Source organism: Ammodytes marinus (genome assembly GCF_949987685.1).
Source record: "Ammodytes marinus genome assembly, chromosome: 10".
Classification (NCBI taxonomy): Eukaryota; Metazoa; Chordata; class Actinopteri; order Uranoscopiformes; family Ammodytidae; genus Ammodytes; species Ammodytes marinus.
The window spans coordinates 7,918,002-7,936,942 of NC_137214.1; the positions used below are offsets into that span (position 1 = coordinate 7,918,002).

Sequence of the window (18,941 nt, forward strand, 5' to 3'; positions counted from 1 at the left end):
GGAAAATAATTAAGTTTAGATGGTTGAATTAACTGTTTCTGTGTGCGTACGTGCATTGAGTGTGTGTGTGTGTGTGTGTTTCTGTGTGTGTGTGTGGTGGTGTAGAACGGAATTTGCGAGGCTTTGCTCAACGTGAAGCACGTAGACGTTATGATTCAATACTCAAGTGCAAACTAAGTGGAAATAATGTGGTTGAGCTGAATCACATAATTGTAAAGTTGTTCTTAATACAGGTAAACTAAATGACGCAGTTCATATTTAATGAAAAAGTTTCTGCACTGTAAAAATGAAAATGTTAGAGACTCTAAATGTCAAGGCAACTGTCTGTTAGATGTTTGAGTTTGAAGGAAAGCTGCCTAATTGAGCCAACCAAATGTCTTCTGTTGAGTTATGAAAATACAGTATATGTTTTCAGTTCCACACTGAGAATTTCAAACAATAACTGTTGTGCCACTAATGATTTGTCTTACACAGATTACAAACAAAACCAAGTCGGTCAAACTGTTGATTCAAACATTAAAACAGTGGTAAAACTTCCTGAACAGTAAATAATAAGTTGACACAACTTTTACTTTTTGGAATTCTTTGTCTTTAGAACTCAAAACTTTGAAGTTACATGACATATCATATGAATGATAAGTTATCTCAACAACATATAATTACTTGGCTCAAAAGGAGGCAGCTTTTCTTAAAATGTAAGAGTTTGAGGTTGCCTTACTTTTTCATTTGTACGGTGTGAGTTCAAGCAACAAAATGCATCAAATGTGGCGCTCTCACGCAACACGGACATTGTCCGTTGACCAAATAAGATATTCCAGCCAGGGAGAGATGAAATGAAGAATGTGTGGTGTGGTTTGGTTTGGATTGGATTTAAGTCTGATGGATGGGGGGAGGAAGAGGCCCTGCTTTAATAACTCACTATAGACTCCATACATGACCACCCCGGCAAAGCCCATCCGTTCGCTGCCCTACGTAGCTATATACACAGCCTACTTAAAGAGCAGCCTTTGTTTGTACGACGCGCTTTGTCAACCTCTATTTAGTGGCTCCTTCACAACAGACCCGGCCCTTTGAATATTAACTGTGTGATCACTCTTGCCACACAAGCAGACGCTCAGGGACCCCCACCCTCTCCCTCTCTATATATCTCCGCGGCCTAACTCCCCTTCTCTTGGCTCCGGGGTGCTTTGTGCCCGACCACAGGCTTGGTATAACAGACTCTAGCGGTTTCTCATCAGCGTTTCGGGGGGAGAACTTTTTTGCTTTCCATTTGCCTCGCTGACATCATTTACCAAAGACTTTGATTCATTTCACATATGAGAGAGGAGACTCTAAAAACTAGGGCCATCAAACATGAGAGGAGTTCTTACGTTTTGGCCAAAGAAAGAGACAGGAGAAAAGTAAGGAGAAGAAAGGGGCCTGATTTGTCTATGTCCCGCTCTGTGTGTCACTGTGTCATTGTGAGCCGCTAGTGGAGTGCGACTGTCAGTCCTGACCGGTGTAATGACCGTAGCAGCTGGGACAGGAAGGCGATGGGAGTGAGTCTGGAGCTGTGTGCAGGGCCAATAATCCCCTTTATTGAGTCTCAGGAAATCCTAATTGGAGTCGGAAGTGGCTCTAGTGGCCAGATGTGCAAAGACAAACAAAGAAGACCCGACCCCCCCCCCCCCCCCTCCCCTGCCCCACTCCCCTCAAGGACAACTGACCACAAGCCTCCTCGCCACCCTGCTGGGTTTCATTTAAACGCAGCTCACACACACACACACACGCACACACACACACACACACACACACACATACACACACACAGATATACACTCACAGACACCCACACAGACACACACAATATGCATAGGCCAACTGACCACAAGCGTCTCCAGAAAGCACCCCCCCCCCCCCCCTCCCATCCGACCTGGAGGGGAACTTATCACAACAAAACAGAGCCACACATGTCTCACACGTGCATTCAATGCTCCAACTGTTGTGACAGTATAGACAGCTCGGTAAACACAGCAAGGCGTCAGCTGTGTGCACTTAGGACAGTCTTAAAAAAACAAATGGGGGTACATGGTCTATTTCTTTCTCAATCAATAACAAAGCAGGTGCTGTAGCCCTTATTGTTACAAAAGCACATAGTGTATATTCTTCAATAATGATTGTAAAGGAAGCTTCAAAAAGTAAGAAAAAATTATAGAACAAGTCTGAATAATCAGGCATGTTAAGACAAAGACATGAAAACCCTCCCCCAAAAGTAAGAGCTTCCACAGATAACGCTTCAAAGCATGTTTTTTTTTCTCTTATTCACAAATTTGACTCACGGCCCTTTGGTTTTTTCAGTCTCCATAATGTTTGTATCACTGTCTAATGGCCTGTCTGTGAACCCAAAGAGTCATATTGTGCAGCAGCAGTTGAGTAGAAGCCTCTCTGTTATGACAGATCTATCATGTGAGGGAGTGGATATAGTTGTCTTGTATGGAGCAGCCATGTAATGAGTTACTTTGAAGGCATGTGTGTGCAGTGTTGGAGCTTTGCAAAATAACAATGACATCACTGGAGGAAATTGAGAGCAAAGCTACCCTAGGAAGAAATCTAGTTTGGTTCATTAAAGCTACTTAGAAAAAGTAGTTCAAACTATACTTGATCAAATTGACAATGTGCATGTGATATAAAATGATAACATTAAAAACAATAAGCTAATCTTGTCACAGGTGAGCTGTCAATCAAGCAGTGAATAGGCCTGAGATCTAAACCTGTCCTCAATAAAAACAGTCCCAACTGGAGTTTTCACAGGGACTAAATTGCAAGGAATGTTACATTTTTCTTGGAAACAAATCCGGATTTTCTATCTGTGGCTCGTCAATGAGGGTTCAATTAGACAAAACAATGGTGAAATGAAAATAAGAAATCACTCCTCTCCTTTTATGGCCCAAAATGTTTTGGAGTTTCAGTAGCACAAGAAATGTGCGATACGTAATTGAACTGCTTGAATCACTAAGCAAATATGAATGTATTTGACCTACCAGCAAGCTACTGCAAAATGCATTTAAACTACTAGTTCAACTGCACGTAGTTCACTACCCCTTTAACACTGTATGTGTGTATGTTGGAAGTTTTAGAACTTCCAACATTTAGAATTTGGGAAAAGTAGGCTAAGAGTGCGTCTGTGTTTGTCTGTCTCTTGCCGTCTCTCCTTATCAGGCTGACTGTCTGGCCGAAGCCAGAGATCCTTGTCTAGGCCGTTCTAGATAGCTACACGTGAGCTGAGTGCAGCTGCATGGGAAACCGAGCAAGATCTGAGGAAGCTGGCTTTGATTAGGAATACCTCCCCAGACCTACTGTCCCAGTCTGGGATCAGACCCAGGTGTGTGTGTGTGTGTGTGTGTGTGTGTGTATGTGTGTGTGTGTGTGCGTGTGTGTGTGTGTGCGTGCGTGTGTGTGTGTGTGTGTGTGTGTGTGTCTGTGTATGTATGCGTGCACAGTTTCCTCCAGCACACACATACACACGTTATGTCTATGCTATGTGTTTAATACCCCCGCGGAGCCACCGCAGTCGCACTGACCTAGTTCCTCCACCATTGAAACAGCCAAGACCCAGGAGGCAGACCAGACTCACCAGAGGCAGAAAAACACCAAGGCCCCATACGGTTATGTCAATACCTTCACATGGAGTGTAGCTTTAGTACGCTATATATATAAATGGGGCATCTGGACAAAAAAAAGAAAACAATCTATCGTTATTGATTTCTTTACATCCGGATTCATTTCTGCTGTGTGAAGAGCAAATCTCAGCAGAGGTCACTGGATGGAATTCGATCGCCCGTAGCAAAAGTATACTGTGTAACAAATGCCAATGTGTGTGTGTGTGTGTGTGTGTGTGTGTGTGTGTGTGTGTGTGTGTGTGTGTGTGTGTGTGTGTGTGTGTGTGTGTGTGTGTGTGTGTGTGTGTGTGTGTGTGTTTGTGTGAACACCTACTGTTACGTGTGCGTAAGTCATAGGAGGAAGGAGCTAATAGCCTTCACCTTTACGTAACCCCTCTGAGACTTCAAAGCGAGATTATGAAGGGGAGATGGCGAAAGGCTAACACTTGCGACAGCCACCCCACCACACCGAGTCCTGAGCTCCTAAAGTCCTGTTGCTGTTGGGGTTCCATTTGTTAATCCTTATTCTCTTAAAGCTAGCAGGTCTCCTCAAGGCTTTACAGTAATGTCCCGCTTGTGATCCACCCATTCTTGGGGTTTTTCTTGAGGATCAACTATTCCTCATGTAGCACAATTTAAAGGTCAAACAAAAACACAGTACTTTGCACGTGCTATGTGTCTGAGCTGAAACACATCCAGTGTTAATACACAGCCTAGGCTCTGTAAACGGGCATGTTGCTAGCTGTGGTAACCTTTCTTTACTGTTAACGGAGCCTACGCTGAGTATTAACACCAGTGATGTTTGACAACAAGCGCGTTCCAGAATGGTTGACTCCACCTTTTTGATGCCTTCAAGCGGAAGCCATTAATTCCCTCACACACTCACACGGGCTTATGCACAAATCTTTCTATACATAAACATCCTTATGCACATTCATTCACTACAGAATGGACTCTGAAGCTCGCTGTCAGGCAAAGTAGTGGGGGGTCGGCTCTGAGTGGGTCCGTAAACACATCACAGACAGTTTTTGTCTCCTTGCAAATTTAACGGTCTTGGTGAAACAAATGAGGGCTGCCAAGTTAACTCTTTACTGCTCATTCATCACTGTCTCAATGTCCACGTTGCATGAATGCTGGCATAACATGTGGAGTGGTGCGGGGTCGTTCGGGGACTTTCATAGACTAATAATAATAAAGCTGCCGTCTCTCGACAGTGGCATTTCCTTGTATTCTGAGAGGTGCACTGTACTCTGAGTAGTGAGCCACTGAATAGAAAGTGAAGTTTCCTGAGAGAGGTTTATTCTGGCACGGCCCGACACACACACACACACACACACACACACACACACACACACACACACACACACACACACACACACACACACACACACACACACACACACACACACACACACACTATAACCATGCCCTGCTGCACTGCACAGGCACAACAATAGGCAGATCTTTTGGGGTCTTAACCCCACTAATTACTTGAGAGCCCAGCAGCGATGAGCAGCGCCTGTCAGCGTGTCCTGTGAAAGGGGAGTCTACCTGAGCCGGAGCGGGGAGCTCCAGGTGACATGGGAGCGCTCCAGCACCTCAGATGAAAGGTGGATGTTATGGGGTCTGCATCATCACCAGCACCTGGGCCTTTTCAACACCTCAGAGGGACTTCTGCTCTCTTGGCTTTCACCTATATTCCCCCTCGAAAAGTCCCCGCTCTTGGTTGGAGGGGAGGAGATGCGGAAATCATTTCCCATGTCCGATAGCCATCTGCTGCCCTCTCTCTCTCTCTCTCTCTCTCTCTCTCTCTCTCTCTCTCTCTCTCTCTCTCTCTCTCTCTCTCTCTCTCTCTCTCTCTCTCTCTTCTCTCTCTCTCTCTCTCTCTCTCTCAGGGTCTCAATAGCATCCTCTTCTTAGCCTGATCAAGGACGTCTGCACCAATTACAGATCAGAGACCAGTCCACTACGATGATTAGCATGAAATAGAGACTTTTCAAAGTTGTCAGTATACAGCCCCTGGACTGCAAGTATATAGGAAATATTTTTGGGGGGGTTCAGAGTATTGAAAATAATTAATGTTGAGATAATGGTCATTAAAGATGGTTGTATAGGAGAACTTTATAGACGCAAACGGACAAGGTATAGTCAAATAAACACCTAAATATACATTCTGGACCTTTTGATTTATACAAAAAATGTACAAAAAATCTCCAAATCATGCTTTGTCTTGCCCTAAATGAACACCATATGAGGTAGGCCATTAAAACAATTCATCTGATAGATAAAATAAATATAATCATTTCTGTTTTAGTGTTATTGATAGTCTCTTATTTCATCTTTTTCAACACTGTAAACATATCCGAAGTGTCAGTCCATTTCTTAACATCTTCAATGTCTACAAGTAGAGGACAAAAGCGGAGTTATGATAGATTGCACTCCCACCTAAGAACCTTGAATCCGCTCATGGGAAAAATGGGGAGGAGGAGGATACCAACAGGGCATATCAGCGTGCGGGTGCGCGCCTGCGCTTGCGCGCTCCTGGTTGAGCTCAGTGGAAGTTTCCCTGGAAGTTGAGGAAGACGAGAGCAGCCTACTGCCACGGTTGGAGCGGCGCAAGTGACTGGGATACAGGAGAAACTGCAAAGAAAAGCCTGGGATGGGAGCATACATTTATTTTTATGTCCTGTAAAGTTAGATCTCTTGTTGTTGGAGTTTGGGGAGTTTCCTCACCGGAGAAGTGAAGCCGTCAGCGGCAGGTAAGTGAAGAAACTTGATTTGGATTCGATTTGGAATCAGAGACACAAGAATGATTAAAAAAAAAAGATAAACTTTAATTGAGGCATTTGTTTTTTATGTTTTGTAAAACTAAAATGCAAAGCGATAATATCTGGTAGGCTAATTAGGCTATCCCGAAACATAACGAGATTAGCAATCATAAACTAAATGTAAGATGAAAAGAAAATGCACCAAATTGGCTCAGATGCAAGTCACCAAAAGTTTATTTTGCTTTTTTAGTTTTGATTGACTACTCACTTTCCCCCGCGATGACGTTTCATACTACCGACGAGCCATTGCGCAATGATATTTTTCAAATAATTCTTCGACAGATTTCATTAGGCTTAATGATGGAGGTTGAGGCGGCTCTTGCAGCGCGCTCGTGCGGCTCTCGGCGGTACAGCTTGACCATCATGCGTAGCAGCGTAGGCCTATCCCAGAAAGCTTTCCCAATAATGTGAATCATAGAAAAGCGAGGGAGGCTGATTAGCGGAGGTGTTTTTTTGTTGGGACAAATGCAAAGCCGTATCATAATTAAAAACTCTCCCTTGTCCCAGACTACCTGAAAACCTGTGTGAGTCATTCGTTAATTGCATTACTAGTCCTGTTCCAAACCTGCTGGTGCAAGTGTGTGCAGCACGTTCTCTTGACGTTATAACCTCCCACTGCGACGTGAAAAATAGTATTCAAAGTCATGATTTGTGACGATGATAAGCAGCCCTCTGTTTTTTTTCTCTCTGCTCTGTGGTTAACTCTGCATCTCACCTTGCCCTTGGTGTCTCCATATATTCTAATTAGTAGGGAGAGGCTGCAGTGCGGAGGTGTGTGTGCATGCAGCGAGGTGTAACTGAACAGGATGGGACAAGCAGTTCAAACAGCCTAAAGAGGGGGAGCGCTTGTCTGCGCTCAGCTAGTATACTTTCCCCGAAAAGCCTTGAACTTCCACTGAAAGTTGAACTCTGGGTTAGATGTTCAGCTCATGGACTTTTCGTTAGACCAATGGATGAGCAGGAGTATTCTTGCTAATGAAAGGAGAAGTGAGGGCAGGTGTCAGACAGACAGAGATGGAGATGGAAAAAGGTGTGAGGTCGGGCTCAGCTGAAGGTGCCTGCTGTTGCAAAAATGCCAAATAGTGGTGTAAAGGGTACCAGAAAACCATATTTGAGTAAGAGCAGAGATACCTTTCTTGAAGAATGACAACGTTACAAGTCATTTATTGCAATACTGCTTTTGTAAAAGTACAGAAGTCTCAGATTTGAAAAGTATTCTAAGTATCAAGAGTATTATGAAGTATAATATAAGTAGTCAGATAAATGTAGTGGAGTAATAAGTAGAATATTTCGCACTGAATTACAGTGGAGTGGAAGTATGAACATAGCACGAAAAGAAAAGATCAAATTTAAGTGTGTACAACTTTTTGTTATACATTACAGCTCTGCTTGAGACTATGACTAACTTCTCATCTCTTTCTATGCTCGCTAATGTCTGAAGATAAGAATTTTTTGTCTTCTTGTTTTTCTAGGAATACTGATGGACTTTTGAACTTTGAACCTTGGAATACTGGAAGAAAAGACGTTACTGACGCCTGACAGAAAAGAGACTTTTCACCCACTATTATCCACCCGTGGCTTCTCAAAACCCCCCCAGACTGCCTCTATATGCTCATCAACCTGACCGTTGCCACCAAGGAACCTTTTCATGGAACGCAGCCTGATGCACTCCATGTTGCGGAAGTGACGACCATGGATTCTCTCCCGGCGCTGGTCGCCCCTCCACCGCCACCACCACCGCCCCCACCACCCCCACCTCCTCCACCTCCATCTCTGCCCTGCCCTATCTCTGACTCCTCCTCTTCCTCCTCATGCCCCTCCCCTTTCACCCGCACGGACAGCGCCCGGCGGAGCAGGCTACGGAAGCTCAACTGGGAGAGCATCCCCAAAGAGAAGGTGGAGGGCAGGAAGAGCGTGTGGAGCGGAGCGCCGCCGGGCACCCCCGAAAACGAGGACGAGTTCCCCATAGACCTGCACTCTCTGGACGAGCTGTTCGGTCAGAAGGACAGCAAGCCCCAGGACAGGACCACCGCCCTGAGACGCCAGTCCGTTCTGATGCGCTGCAGATCCCCCCAGGACAGCCCTGAAGAGGTAGGGTCACCTGGATGGATGGATGGATGGCAGTTATGTGTTCATTCTGTGTATAAAGATAAAGAGAGATTTCTTGGCACCTGCTCTTCGCCTTAATTGTGTCCCTTTGCCCCATTTGCAGATCTCCCTGCTGGACTCCAAACGCAGTATGAACCTTGGAATATTTCTACGGCAGTTCAGGACGTAAGCTCCTCTCCTGCTTTTTTCTCTTTTGTATCACTGTAGGTCAGTGGTGTGAAAAGACTCTCTAGAAAGAAGGGGCAAACAATACAAAAAAAGGCTTAACTGGGGTTGATAGGCCCTACCATACTGAGAGCCCGCAGATATTGTAGTAAAAATGATTAGTTTAGGCTGAATAAGTTGACATTGTCACCTGAGAAGCTAAAATACCTTTCTGGTGTGACCTTGGGACAAAAACAGAGGGTAGAGGTACCCCATTGGATGAATGAAAGGTAGGGGCTCATATGACACCTGGGTGTTCCTATACAGTAGTACGGAAATCAATCGTAAACTTTGAGCTGACTGGCCACTTGTATAGGGCAAGTATAGAAGTCCCATTAGCCAACAGGTAAAATACGGTGCACACGCCACTGCCGTACATATGATTTTTTGTGTTTGTGCTATTTGTCAGACAAAGTAGTTCCTTTGAAGACATTGCATTGGACTTTAACAAATTGTTATTGACATTTCTTCTCTATTTGCTCATATTTCATGGACTAAACATTGGTGGAACTAATCAATAATGAAAACAATCAATAGTGCTCTTAAAAATGGGGTTGCACTTGAACGGTCTCAGTCTCTATAGCCTTTGTGTCTGCATTTGCCGGAGGTCACCCTAAGTCAAAAACGGAAAAGTAGTTTGAAGAGCAGGAAACAAAAGTGTGTACAAGTGCTCCCAGGGGAACGGTACTTCACTTGAGTTGTGGAGGTCGGAGTGTGTGGCCGTACATCAAAGATGGGTGGGTGGCTTTGTGTGTGTGTGTGTGTGTGTGTGTGTGTGTGTGTCATTAGTGTGAAGTCTCTTCAGGAAGGAGAGAGAGGGGATGTCTGTTAGGGAGGGGGGACTGGGGACAGCAGTATATTGCAGGGGACAGGTGCAGGGGAGAGTGCACTGTGGGCAGCTGGACACGGGTATAGACCTAAGAGTCAGAGTTGACACCTGCTGACGCCCTTAAGGAGTGTCTAATGCTAAAGCTACCCCCTACGGAGAGACACTCAGCTGGTGGCTTGTCATATTCATCCATCCCCTAAAAGCCTGTTTAGCATGTTTGCCTGGCTTGAACAAAGCCGCGCTCCTTGTCATGAATAGGGCTGTTTTAATAATCGTTAAAACACACACGAATGCACAACGTTTAGTGTCTTGGAATGACATGGAAAAAGAAGTGCTGACTTGCCATATCTTCATGCCCCCACCCACGTGTGTGCACAAAGTGTTCACGTAGACTCAATTGTGCGCCGCTCAACTGAAGAGCGGTTGTCTTCTGAACCAGATTTGTCAAGACATGTAGGGAAAGCCATTATGTGAAAAAACCCGCCTCTTGTGCAAACAAACATCTCTCCTGTTGGAAACTTGTTTGCCCTCTGTTGTAAACACAGACGGATCTACTGTTGAATTGCGGGTGCAGTTTAAACAAAATCTGGCTTTGTATTGACAGACAGGTAGACAAGAGTCTGAGAAGTCAACTTCGGTATCTTTTTATCATGTGTTAGCTATATGTAGGCCATTTCCCTGAGCATTCCGTTTACAAAAGAACTAGTTGGGACAGATATTCCTGCTCACAATAAGAGTGTTGAACCATGTATCCGTTTTGAAAGGGAGTTCTTGTGAAAATGATTTATCCTCAGTGTACCTTGGATGTCTTCGTTAGTAGAGCCTGGGGTGTTGGTGTTGAATAATTAACGATAAATATGACTGTTGAGCAATAGCTGAGGAGTTTGTTGTTGGCGAATGAAAGCCATGCAAAGTGGCGTGCACGTAATGGAGTATCAGCATGTGCGATGTGTTCAAATTTGAAACTTATAGATATCATCATGACATTTTCTCAGTTGAATACTTGTGCTAAGAATGACTATAGAAAGTTTAGTTGATGTGAGTGCGTTAGTTTTGAGATTTTTGGTTCAGAGTATTTAAAAAAATGTATGTTGATATAATGTTGTAAATTGTCCGTTGGAGATGGTTGTATAGGGGGAATATACAGACGCACACATTCAATGTTCATTATGGACATTTTATCTACTAGTCGGCAAAAAGACATGTTATGGAAGTGAAATAGACCAAAACCTTAAAATGTTTGGAGTTTTTTCCTGATGTGCCTTACCTTAATGGTAGACCGCTGGAATAGAGGACAGATGTGTCACCCAGAGAAAGTAAGTCAGAGTTTAAACGGGCAGTCAGTTCACTTTGTGGTGTTTCACCTTGACACCCGTGTAGATGTTTTCTTTGCATGTCTGCCTTTTGTTTGCCCAGTGTGGATATGCCACTTTGTGTCGCCGGTGTGGCGTCAACCAACCGATAAGCCTGACTATGTGATCAAGGCAAAACAAACTCATGACATAAGTCTTCTAAGGGGTGGGGTTGGGGTGCATGCTTTTTCTCTGAAAAAGGCGGAAAAGCCTATTGCACGGTAACAATTATGTCATTCCCCCCACAAAAAACGTGCCTGTTGTCATTATTTTCCACAGGCCTGCTAAGGAGATAGTTGAGGATATCAGGCAGGGTGCTGGGGACCGTTACGGAGCAGAGAAGCTCGCCGAGCTCTGCAAACTGCTGCCTGATCACGAGGAGGTAAAGTGACTTCTTTTGGCGTGCAAATACAACAGTGACAACCCCCCCTCCCTTTTCCTTTACTCATCATCTGGCTCTGGTTAGGATGATCAAAGGTTTGCCATTACACCATGTTATATGATGTGGTCTGTTTCTGGAGAACGCAGCATGTTATTGGAATCGACTGTTGACGGCATGTTGCTTTTAGTTTTTTAATTTTAACTCAATTTGGTTCTCTCTCAGGAGTGTCGACTAAGGCGGTTCAGCGGGGATCGGAGCTGGCTTGGAGAGCCTGATCTTTTCCTCCTGCTGTTGGTGGAAGTCCCCAGGTACACCACTATTCCTTGGATTGGATAAAATACCCAAAAATATAATAAGTGCTTTTCCAACTGAGTGTTGTTTTTGCCCGGTAAAGATGGTTGTTAATGGAGAAATACACAGACACACACACACAGACACGATTTAGTCAAATAAACACTTTAATGACCTTTTATTTGTATGAAAAAAGACATTAATTGAAGCAGAACAGACAAAAATCTCAAAATTGACCTGTGCTTGACAAATACAATAGTTTTGCCTGCTGTGTCTTGCCATGCAGCCTCCTATCGCCCGTGTGTTCGTGTTTAAGACCCCTGTCTGGCTCCACATACTTCACTTTGTGATGACATGTTTTTTGTTTAACTGTTGACTGATCAGGAGAGCCTCTTTGTCTCTACTCACCATCACTCACCCCTTGTCCGCTCATCCATCCGTCCCTCCGCCTCTTTTCTTTTTTTTTAGTGTTCGCCATCGTCTGGATGCCATGATCCTGCAGCAAGAGTTTGACCCTGCTGTGACCTCTCTGTGTGTGGCAGCCAGATGTCTGAGGGAGGCGGCCAGAGGTAAATGTAACAACAGGGAGTCATGCACACTCTAAAGAGGTCTGGGCCTTTTTGAAACGAGCTTGGAGCCACAATGCAAATGCGATAGGCTTGGTTGGCATTCAGAAGGGCGCACTTGCACGTCACCTCTTCGAAACAAAGTTGCTGACTCATTTGAAGGCTTTGATGTCAGCTGCATATTCATTCATAGTCGTCATTCCTCAACCTTGAGACAGACACAATGTTGAATCTCTGTCTTTGACTGACTCTAGAACTGCTGAGCTGTCCCGAATTGCACTCCATCCTTCGTTTGGTGCTGAAAGCAGGGAACTACATGAATGCTGTGAGTGCTTCTTCATTTTCTATTTATATTTCCATTTGTTTGGTTTTCTTTCATCCAGTCTGACAAAGCAATATCAGCCCTTTTTATCTGCGCACAATATGTCAGTCGCTATGGGGTCTGGGTGTGTGCTCTGGGGCGTCACTCTGGCTGTGCACCTGGGTTTTGTATCATTGTTTGCTTAAAGTTGACACATGTTTGTGTGTGTGTGTGTGTGTGTGTGTGTGTGTGTGTGTGTGTGTGTGTGTGTGTGTGTGTGTGTGTGTGTGTGTGTTATCCTGACCTTGTATGTGGCGTCTCAGGGTGGATACTCAGGGAATGCCGCTGGTTTCCGGATTTCATCGCTGCTCAAACTGGCTGATACCAAAGCCAACAAGCCGGGCATGAATCTGTTGCATTTTGTAGCTATGGTAAGTTAACATTCGCGTATGTATATGAAATGTAGGTGTACTAAGAGATCGCCGTAAACTTGCCTCTTGCTCGTATATTCGTCACAAAAAAGCATGCTGATTTCCACACTTACAGTTACAAATGTATGTAGTAGGGGCCTCAGAGTATTTGTAAGCATTCTGCATTCAAACACATGTATTGGGACATCCTAAATGTTTTCCTACCATACTAAATTGCAGGGATTAAGTATGGGGATTGGAACAAAGCCTAGGTATAGTCTAACTTTAAAAATCAAGGGGAAATGGCTGTTTATGTGACACCCACCTCTTTCTTTGCAAAACGGTAAAAGCACCGTTCTAAAAGAGTATGCACATATTGAGTGTCAACGTATCTGAAAAGCTGGACCTCTAAACTAGAAAGGTGGTTCAAGGTTCAAGGTTTTTATTAAATGTCCCACGAGGGCAAATTTGTGTACAGCAGGAGAAGTTTAAAGACACACGACAAACAAGACATCAATGGACACAATAACACAACAATATATACACAAGCCTGAGGAGACACAAAGTGCATAAAAATAAAGTGCCAAGAAATACAAATAAAAATAAAAGTCATCAACAACCCAAGATATAAAAATAAAAATAAATAAAAATAAAAGTCATCAGCAACACAAAAATAAAATCAGCATCAGCAGCATTTACCTGCTGGTGGCCGCATTGATTGCCCGGATGGATGATGGGATGAAAGAGTATTTGTATCTGTTTTTTTGTGATCTTGGGTACACACAGACAGTTAATGTTGCTGATGATTGAAAACATTCATGGGGAAATGACTGTTAGTACAACTTTTGCATAGAAGCAGTCGTTTCGGTGTTCTCCAGCCAGACTGCTCCACAGAGCATATGATTTTGTCAACAATCGCAAATGACGCGTTGCCTCTTCTGAAGACAATAGCTCCACAATCATTTGTGTGTGTCTCCGCAGGAAGCTGTGAAAAAGGACCAGAGTTTGCTGTCATTTCCCAGCCAACTAGGCCATGTTGGCCCCGCCTCCAGGTCAGTCTCTTCCCAAAGCTCCGAACCCTTTCCGATCCCACAGTGACTGTGTCTCAGCCCTGCCTACTAACATCAATACACCCCAACAGGCTCCTAAAACAAACCTAATCTAAACCTATTGCACTCTTGTATCAGAAAAGGGCGCCAGCTGTTAGCAATAAGTAGCCACCCTGAGTGAAAGTGGGTCATGACAACATTGATACACCGAGCCAATATTTAAGCTCTGCAGGAGACTTTTGCTGGAAAGTTTCTTCACAAGGTGCCAAGGAATGACTGAGCTTTTCATGTTCAATTGTTGATCTGTTTTATGTATTTTCCTTCTCTGTAGGTTGTGTGAGGAGTCTGTGCTGGAGGACTTATCCAAGTTAAAAAGCAGAGTGGTGGCCCTGAAGGCAAACGTCCAGACTGAGGCGGGGATTGAGCAGCACACGCGAGCATTCCTAAAGGTATAAAACATTCAACGACAGTCACAGTAGTACAACAGATGTATTTTAAGACTTGTTTCAAAAGTGGATGTAGTCTGTTGTAAACTCTGCCTGTGTGCCAGGTGGCTGAGGAGCGTCTGAAGGAGGCAGAGGATGAGATGGAGACTATGAGGATGTCCAGTCAGGCTCTGCAGGAGTTCTTCTGTGAAGATGATGAGACCTTCAAACTTGAGGAGGCTTGCAAGGTCTTCCATTCGTTTTGCCTCCGCTTCCAAAAAGCTATCCAGGTAAGATTTTAAAATGTATGGAAATATCTGTTAGAAAAATTGAATATATTCTCATAAAGAGTTTGATTCCAGAATGTGTGCTGTTTTACTGCTTACACATGCATAGTACAATTAGGATCTATGCCACATAAGAGGAATACATTTTGGATTGGGCCGCTTGAGCCATGTTGTGTAAAGTGTCGCTGACAAATCGATGATTCCTCCCCTTTTTCTGCAGGAGAATGCAGAGCGGGAGATGAAGGAGAAGAAGCGTCTGGAGCGCCAGCGTGAGATTGGGGAAAAGCGTCGCTCTTTGGCTGTTTGCACGGGGCTGGACCTGGGCATCAGCCTGGCCAGAGAGACACAGGGTCCTGAGAACCATGAGGAGCTGGAGAATCTACTGAAGAAGAACTTGGGCTTCACTTGGAGTCGACGTAGCCTTAGAGGCTCCGACTCCCGCAGACCTTCCCCCCAACTCCAGAATGACGCCCATCTCTTCAACTCATCCATTCTAAAGAGTTTCCCCGAGCTGGGCAGCAGCCCAACGTCCGCTGGCAGTTATCACTCCAACAGCTTCTCTGACCATGACACCACCGTTGTGCTTTGTACCTCCCAAGAGACGGACGGTACATGTTCCCCAGTTGACCAAGAAGCTGTTCTGGGCAGCGGGAGAAAGTCTCAGGGCGGTCAAACAACCAACAGGAGCACGGAAGGTGTTCAGGACTTGCACATTGCTAAATTCAGACGTCCTCAGCGTGGACGTGGCTTTACGGGGATGGAAAAAGAGAGAATTTCTGATTTGCTGCAAGGCCTACCGAAGGCACCTGGACTAAACAAAGAAACTGATGAGATTTCACATGAACACATGGTTTCCATGATCACTAAAACCAATCCCTGTACAAAAGACAGTGCTTTATCCATTGACACGCCTGCCCTCTGCGATAAAAACCCAACTTCCCCTCAAAGACACAGGTTTGGCTTGCCAGCAACAGACAAATCTCAAAACCCTATTCAGGGTAAATCTAACGGCTCGTGTTTTAAGGAGTCTGTTCCTCACTCTCTGAATACAAGTGGAAAAATGTCTCTCGGTGACACTAAAGGCGGGTCGCTAAGGTACCGCAGATCAGATAGTCAATCACAATTATCGGTAAATGATCCAGATCTGGTCAAATTGCAACCACAGGTGGGAGAGACGCCCAGTGCTGTGACACCTTTACCCGATGAGGATTTAACAAAGCAATCCAACACAGACAAGGTGTCTACACCCGTGAAGAAGAACAGGGTGCCCTCAAGTTTGCCTGAGTTCAGCCAATCACAGCCAGAGGAGCACTCTAACTTGCCAAGTCCCGAGCGGGGGACGGCAAAGTCATTCTCCCGCGTGGGTGAAACGCTGGAGTGCCATACTCTGGTAAAAGGCCTCCGATCCTACGACGCTTTGTCTGCCCCAACCTCCCCGACCTCCCCTACCTCCGCGCTCCCACGACCCGCACCGAGCCTCTGCTCCAAGTGGAGGAAAGAGAGGAAGGTTGACCTTAAAGAGGGGCCAGCTACGGGGTCCCCCACGCCAAAGGAGGAGACTCGAAACACAAAGGCACCTGTGCGTAGCGGAATAGGGGCCAAAAGGGGACTTGTCTCACCACGTGCAGGACCTTCCAGTAGTACGGGCATTCCAAGGGTGCGCTCCAAAACTGAGCCTTTACCCCCTGGCGCTAACACGCCCACTCCTAGCCGGCCGTCTACTCCTCGCAGCTCCACTTCCACTCCCACTCCCACACGCTCGTCTCCTGTCACAAGGCCTGCCGTTGCTAAGCCAGAGGTCAAACGCAGCAATAGCACACAGGAGAGGACTAAAAGTGAACTGAAGAAGTCTGTAAGTGAGCCGCAGACTCCAGGAAAGCCCACCTTGAACCGCAGGGCCTCAGAAAGGTCCCAACCAGATAAGGTGTCCGGAAGCAGCGCAGCCCATCCAGCATTCGTGAGAGGAACTCCTCTCAGAGTGTCAAAGCGAGTCGCCCCAAAATCCGAGAGCCAAGCACCATCGACCGAGCCTCTCACAGCCCACAGCCCGTCCTCTGCCACGGCCAAGACCATACGCACGGCCGTCATATCTGCCGCGCGAAACAAAGCTGCCAAGTCAACGAGCCCAAGCCCAAGCACCTCTCCCGCTAGCAGCTCTCAACACCCTCCAGCGTCACGGATACCGGGTCCAAAAACCCCCCGAGCTGCTGCGGCTCCGCCACAGTGGAGGTGATGGCAGTGGATAAGTGCATGTACTGCACAGTTTTACTCCCCCACACTTTACATGCTTTCATTGACTTCTGACTAATAAAAAAAATAGTGTTTGTTCATTAAGGGTGCGAGTCATCAATCACATTTCTGGTCGTAACCAGCTCAAGATTGTCTAAATTCAACTTTTGTGAAATTTGCATGTAATTCTGAACTTATGCCTCTGCATCTGGGAGAGGGAGCCGCACCGGGTGCAACTTGGACACTTTATTTCATGTCCAGTTGCAGAATAGTAGATCTTCCAAATCCTACCTCTTTTTACACCCATTTGTGTCCTTTGCAGGCAAGGGGACTTCACAATAAGACCCATCTTACTGTAACAGGTTAACGCTTAATTCTTCATATATCACAATCAAGTGACATTTCTCTGTGCCTAGTCCATTCAAGTGTGCTTTGAAATTATTGTAATTCAGGACACTGTTTCAATCTCTCTAGTTTAGAAAAAAGTAAGTTGTTAGTTTTTTAAGGATGTTGTCCAAATGGTTTGAATACTGTGACCCCTCTGCTAAGTGCTCACTGTGTTCTCACTCATGGCTGTCTTGCAGTCCAAACTCAACTTGGTACAATATTGAACTTTTCATCCTGAGGCCTCATTGTTCTGATGCACTTTACAAACTGAAGAATGGGCCGCAAGGGGATGATTACTGTCATTTTTATCGTTTGTTATGTTCATGTCAAAAGAGTTTATAACTTTATTGAATAGCATTGGTTGTTATTGAATGTTATGTGGATTTGTAAAGAAAAATGAGACAAATAAAGGTGGTGATCCGAAGAGTTGTGACCGTCTCTCAGAAAGGTGCTTGTCAGCTGAATTAAAAAGTCTCTATCTGTGTTGTTGATATGTAGTATATTCACCTCTTTTTTCTACAGTTTTGTATGCCGGGGGGGCTCTTGCTTTGAGAGCTCTCACTTTCAAGGTCCCCACTCTCCATCAGTTTGCTGCTCTTGCATTGTGCTGTCCTCTGTCTGCTTGTTGTCGTCCTCAGTCTTCGTCTAAACTGCATCTCTTGACACAGTCACCCCCCCATCCCTGTCAGTGGCCGTTGTCATGGAGATGCTACAGACGTCCCGGGGAATCTCCCTGGCAGAATAGTGGGGTGCAATGGGGTTGGGGTGGAGGGTGACTGTGGGTGTAGGGTCCCAGTGGGAATTCTCTCTTTACAGGCCGCCAGTGACGCCAGAAACCCTCTTGGGAAAGGCAATAAACCGGTGCCTCTTTGTGCTCTTGAGTGTCCGGTTGTCGGTCAGCCCTGGCCTCTTAACCTGCCTCAGTGTATAGAGGTGACATCATCAACGGGTCTCCAGGGGCGCAGGACAGAGCCGTCTAAAGTGATCCCTCTTTAAAGCCGTCTTAGAGTATTCCACATTGACTTTGTGTGAATAATGACTTGTCTGAAAGTGAATGAGTGATGTATGGGCTTTAAGAAGAGTGCAGACCAAAGAGACGACACAGTCCGAATGACAGGACACAGGGTGGTTTTATTGATGGTTTGTATGTGGGTGTATGTAAGCGACGTACAGAGTGACACACTGTGGCATTCATCGGTGAGAGTGTAGCAAGTTTAAGAGAAAGGGTAAAGTTTGAACAGAGAGTGTGTAGGCGTCCATACAGTCAGACTCCTTTTGAAATGTTAACAGACTGGTTATATGCAGTTAGCAGCCTGGCTGGATTTCAAGTGTTGGATGGGAAATTTTAGAAACTCCCCTTTAAACAATTTTGGACGGACAGGTTATAGGCCTACAGTTTATAGTAAGGTACACAGTATATTTCATTTTCATTTAACTTTTATTTATCCTCGAGAGACCAATTGAGGGGTGACCCTCATTTTCAATGACGTCGAGTTATGAAGTAGGGTGTTTGAAAGGTGTAATACTGTATTTTGTAACTGTTAATTGTTGTGGTCAATGAGTCACATTCGTGGAAATAGTAAACAAAAAGTTGTCCTGTAGCCTATTTCCTTCGCATTACTGAAGAAAATAAAATTATATTTCAGCCTCTATT

At 45.1% G+C, this 18,941-nt stretch overlaps 1 protein-coding gene across 1 annotated transcript; it reads left to right on the top strand.

Moving 5' to 3' along the window:
* The first annotated feature begins 6,210 nt into the window (after positions 1-6,210).
* fhdc2 (FH2 domain containing 2) lies at positions 6,211-17,705 on the top strand. Its single transcript, XM_080035720.1, has 12 exons — positions 6,211-6,397; positions 7,939-8,557; positions 8,679-8,740; positions 11,240-11,342; positions 11,565-11,650; positions 12,102-12,202; positions 12,454-12,524; positions 12,824-12,931; positions 13,892-13,962; positions 14,291-14,408; positions 14,510-14,674; positions 14,892-17,705. Exons 2-12 carry the CDS (start codon positions 8,075-8,077, stop codon positions 16,902-16,904), a joined length of 3,381 nt encoding a protein of 1,126 aa, XP_079891846.1. The 5' UTR covers positions 6,211-6,397; positions 7,939-8,074; the 3' UTR covers positions 16,905-17,705.
* The last annotated feature ends 1,236 nt before the right edge of the window (positions 17,706-18,941 follow it).

Coding starts and splice junctions, on each gene's coding strand:
- fhdc2 (XM_080035720.1), top strand. CDS start 8,075: ATGCTCATCAACCTGACCGTTGCCACCAAGGAACCTTTTCATGGAACG. Junction 13,963..14,290: donor CATGTTGGCCCCGCCTCCAG/GTCAGTCTCTTC, acceptor CCTTCTCTGTAG/GTTGTGTGAGGAGTCTGTGC. Junction 14,409..14,509: donor ACACGCGAGCATTCCTAAAG/GTATAAAACATT, acceptor CCTGTGTGCCAG/GTGGCTGAGGAGCGTCTGAA.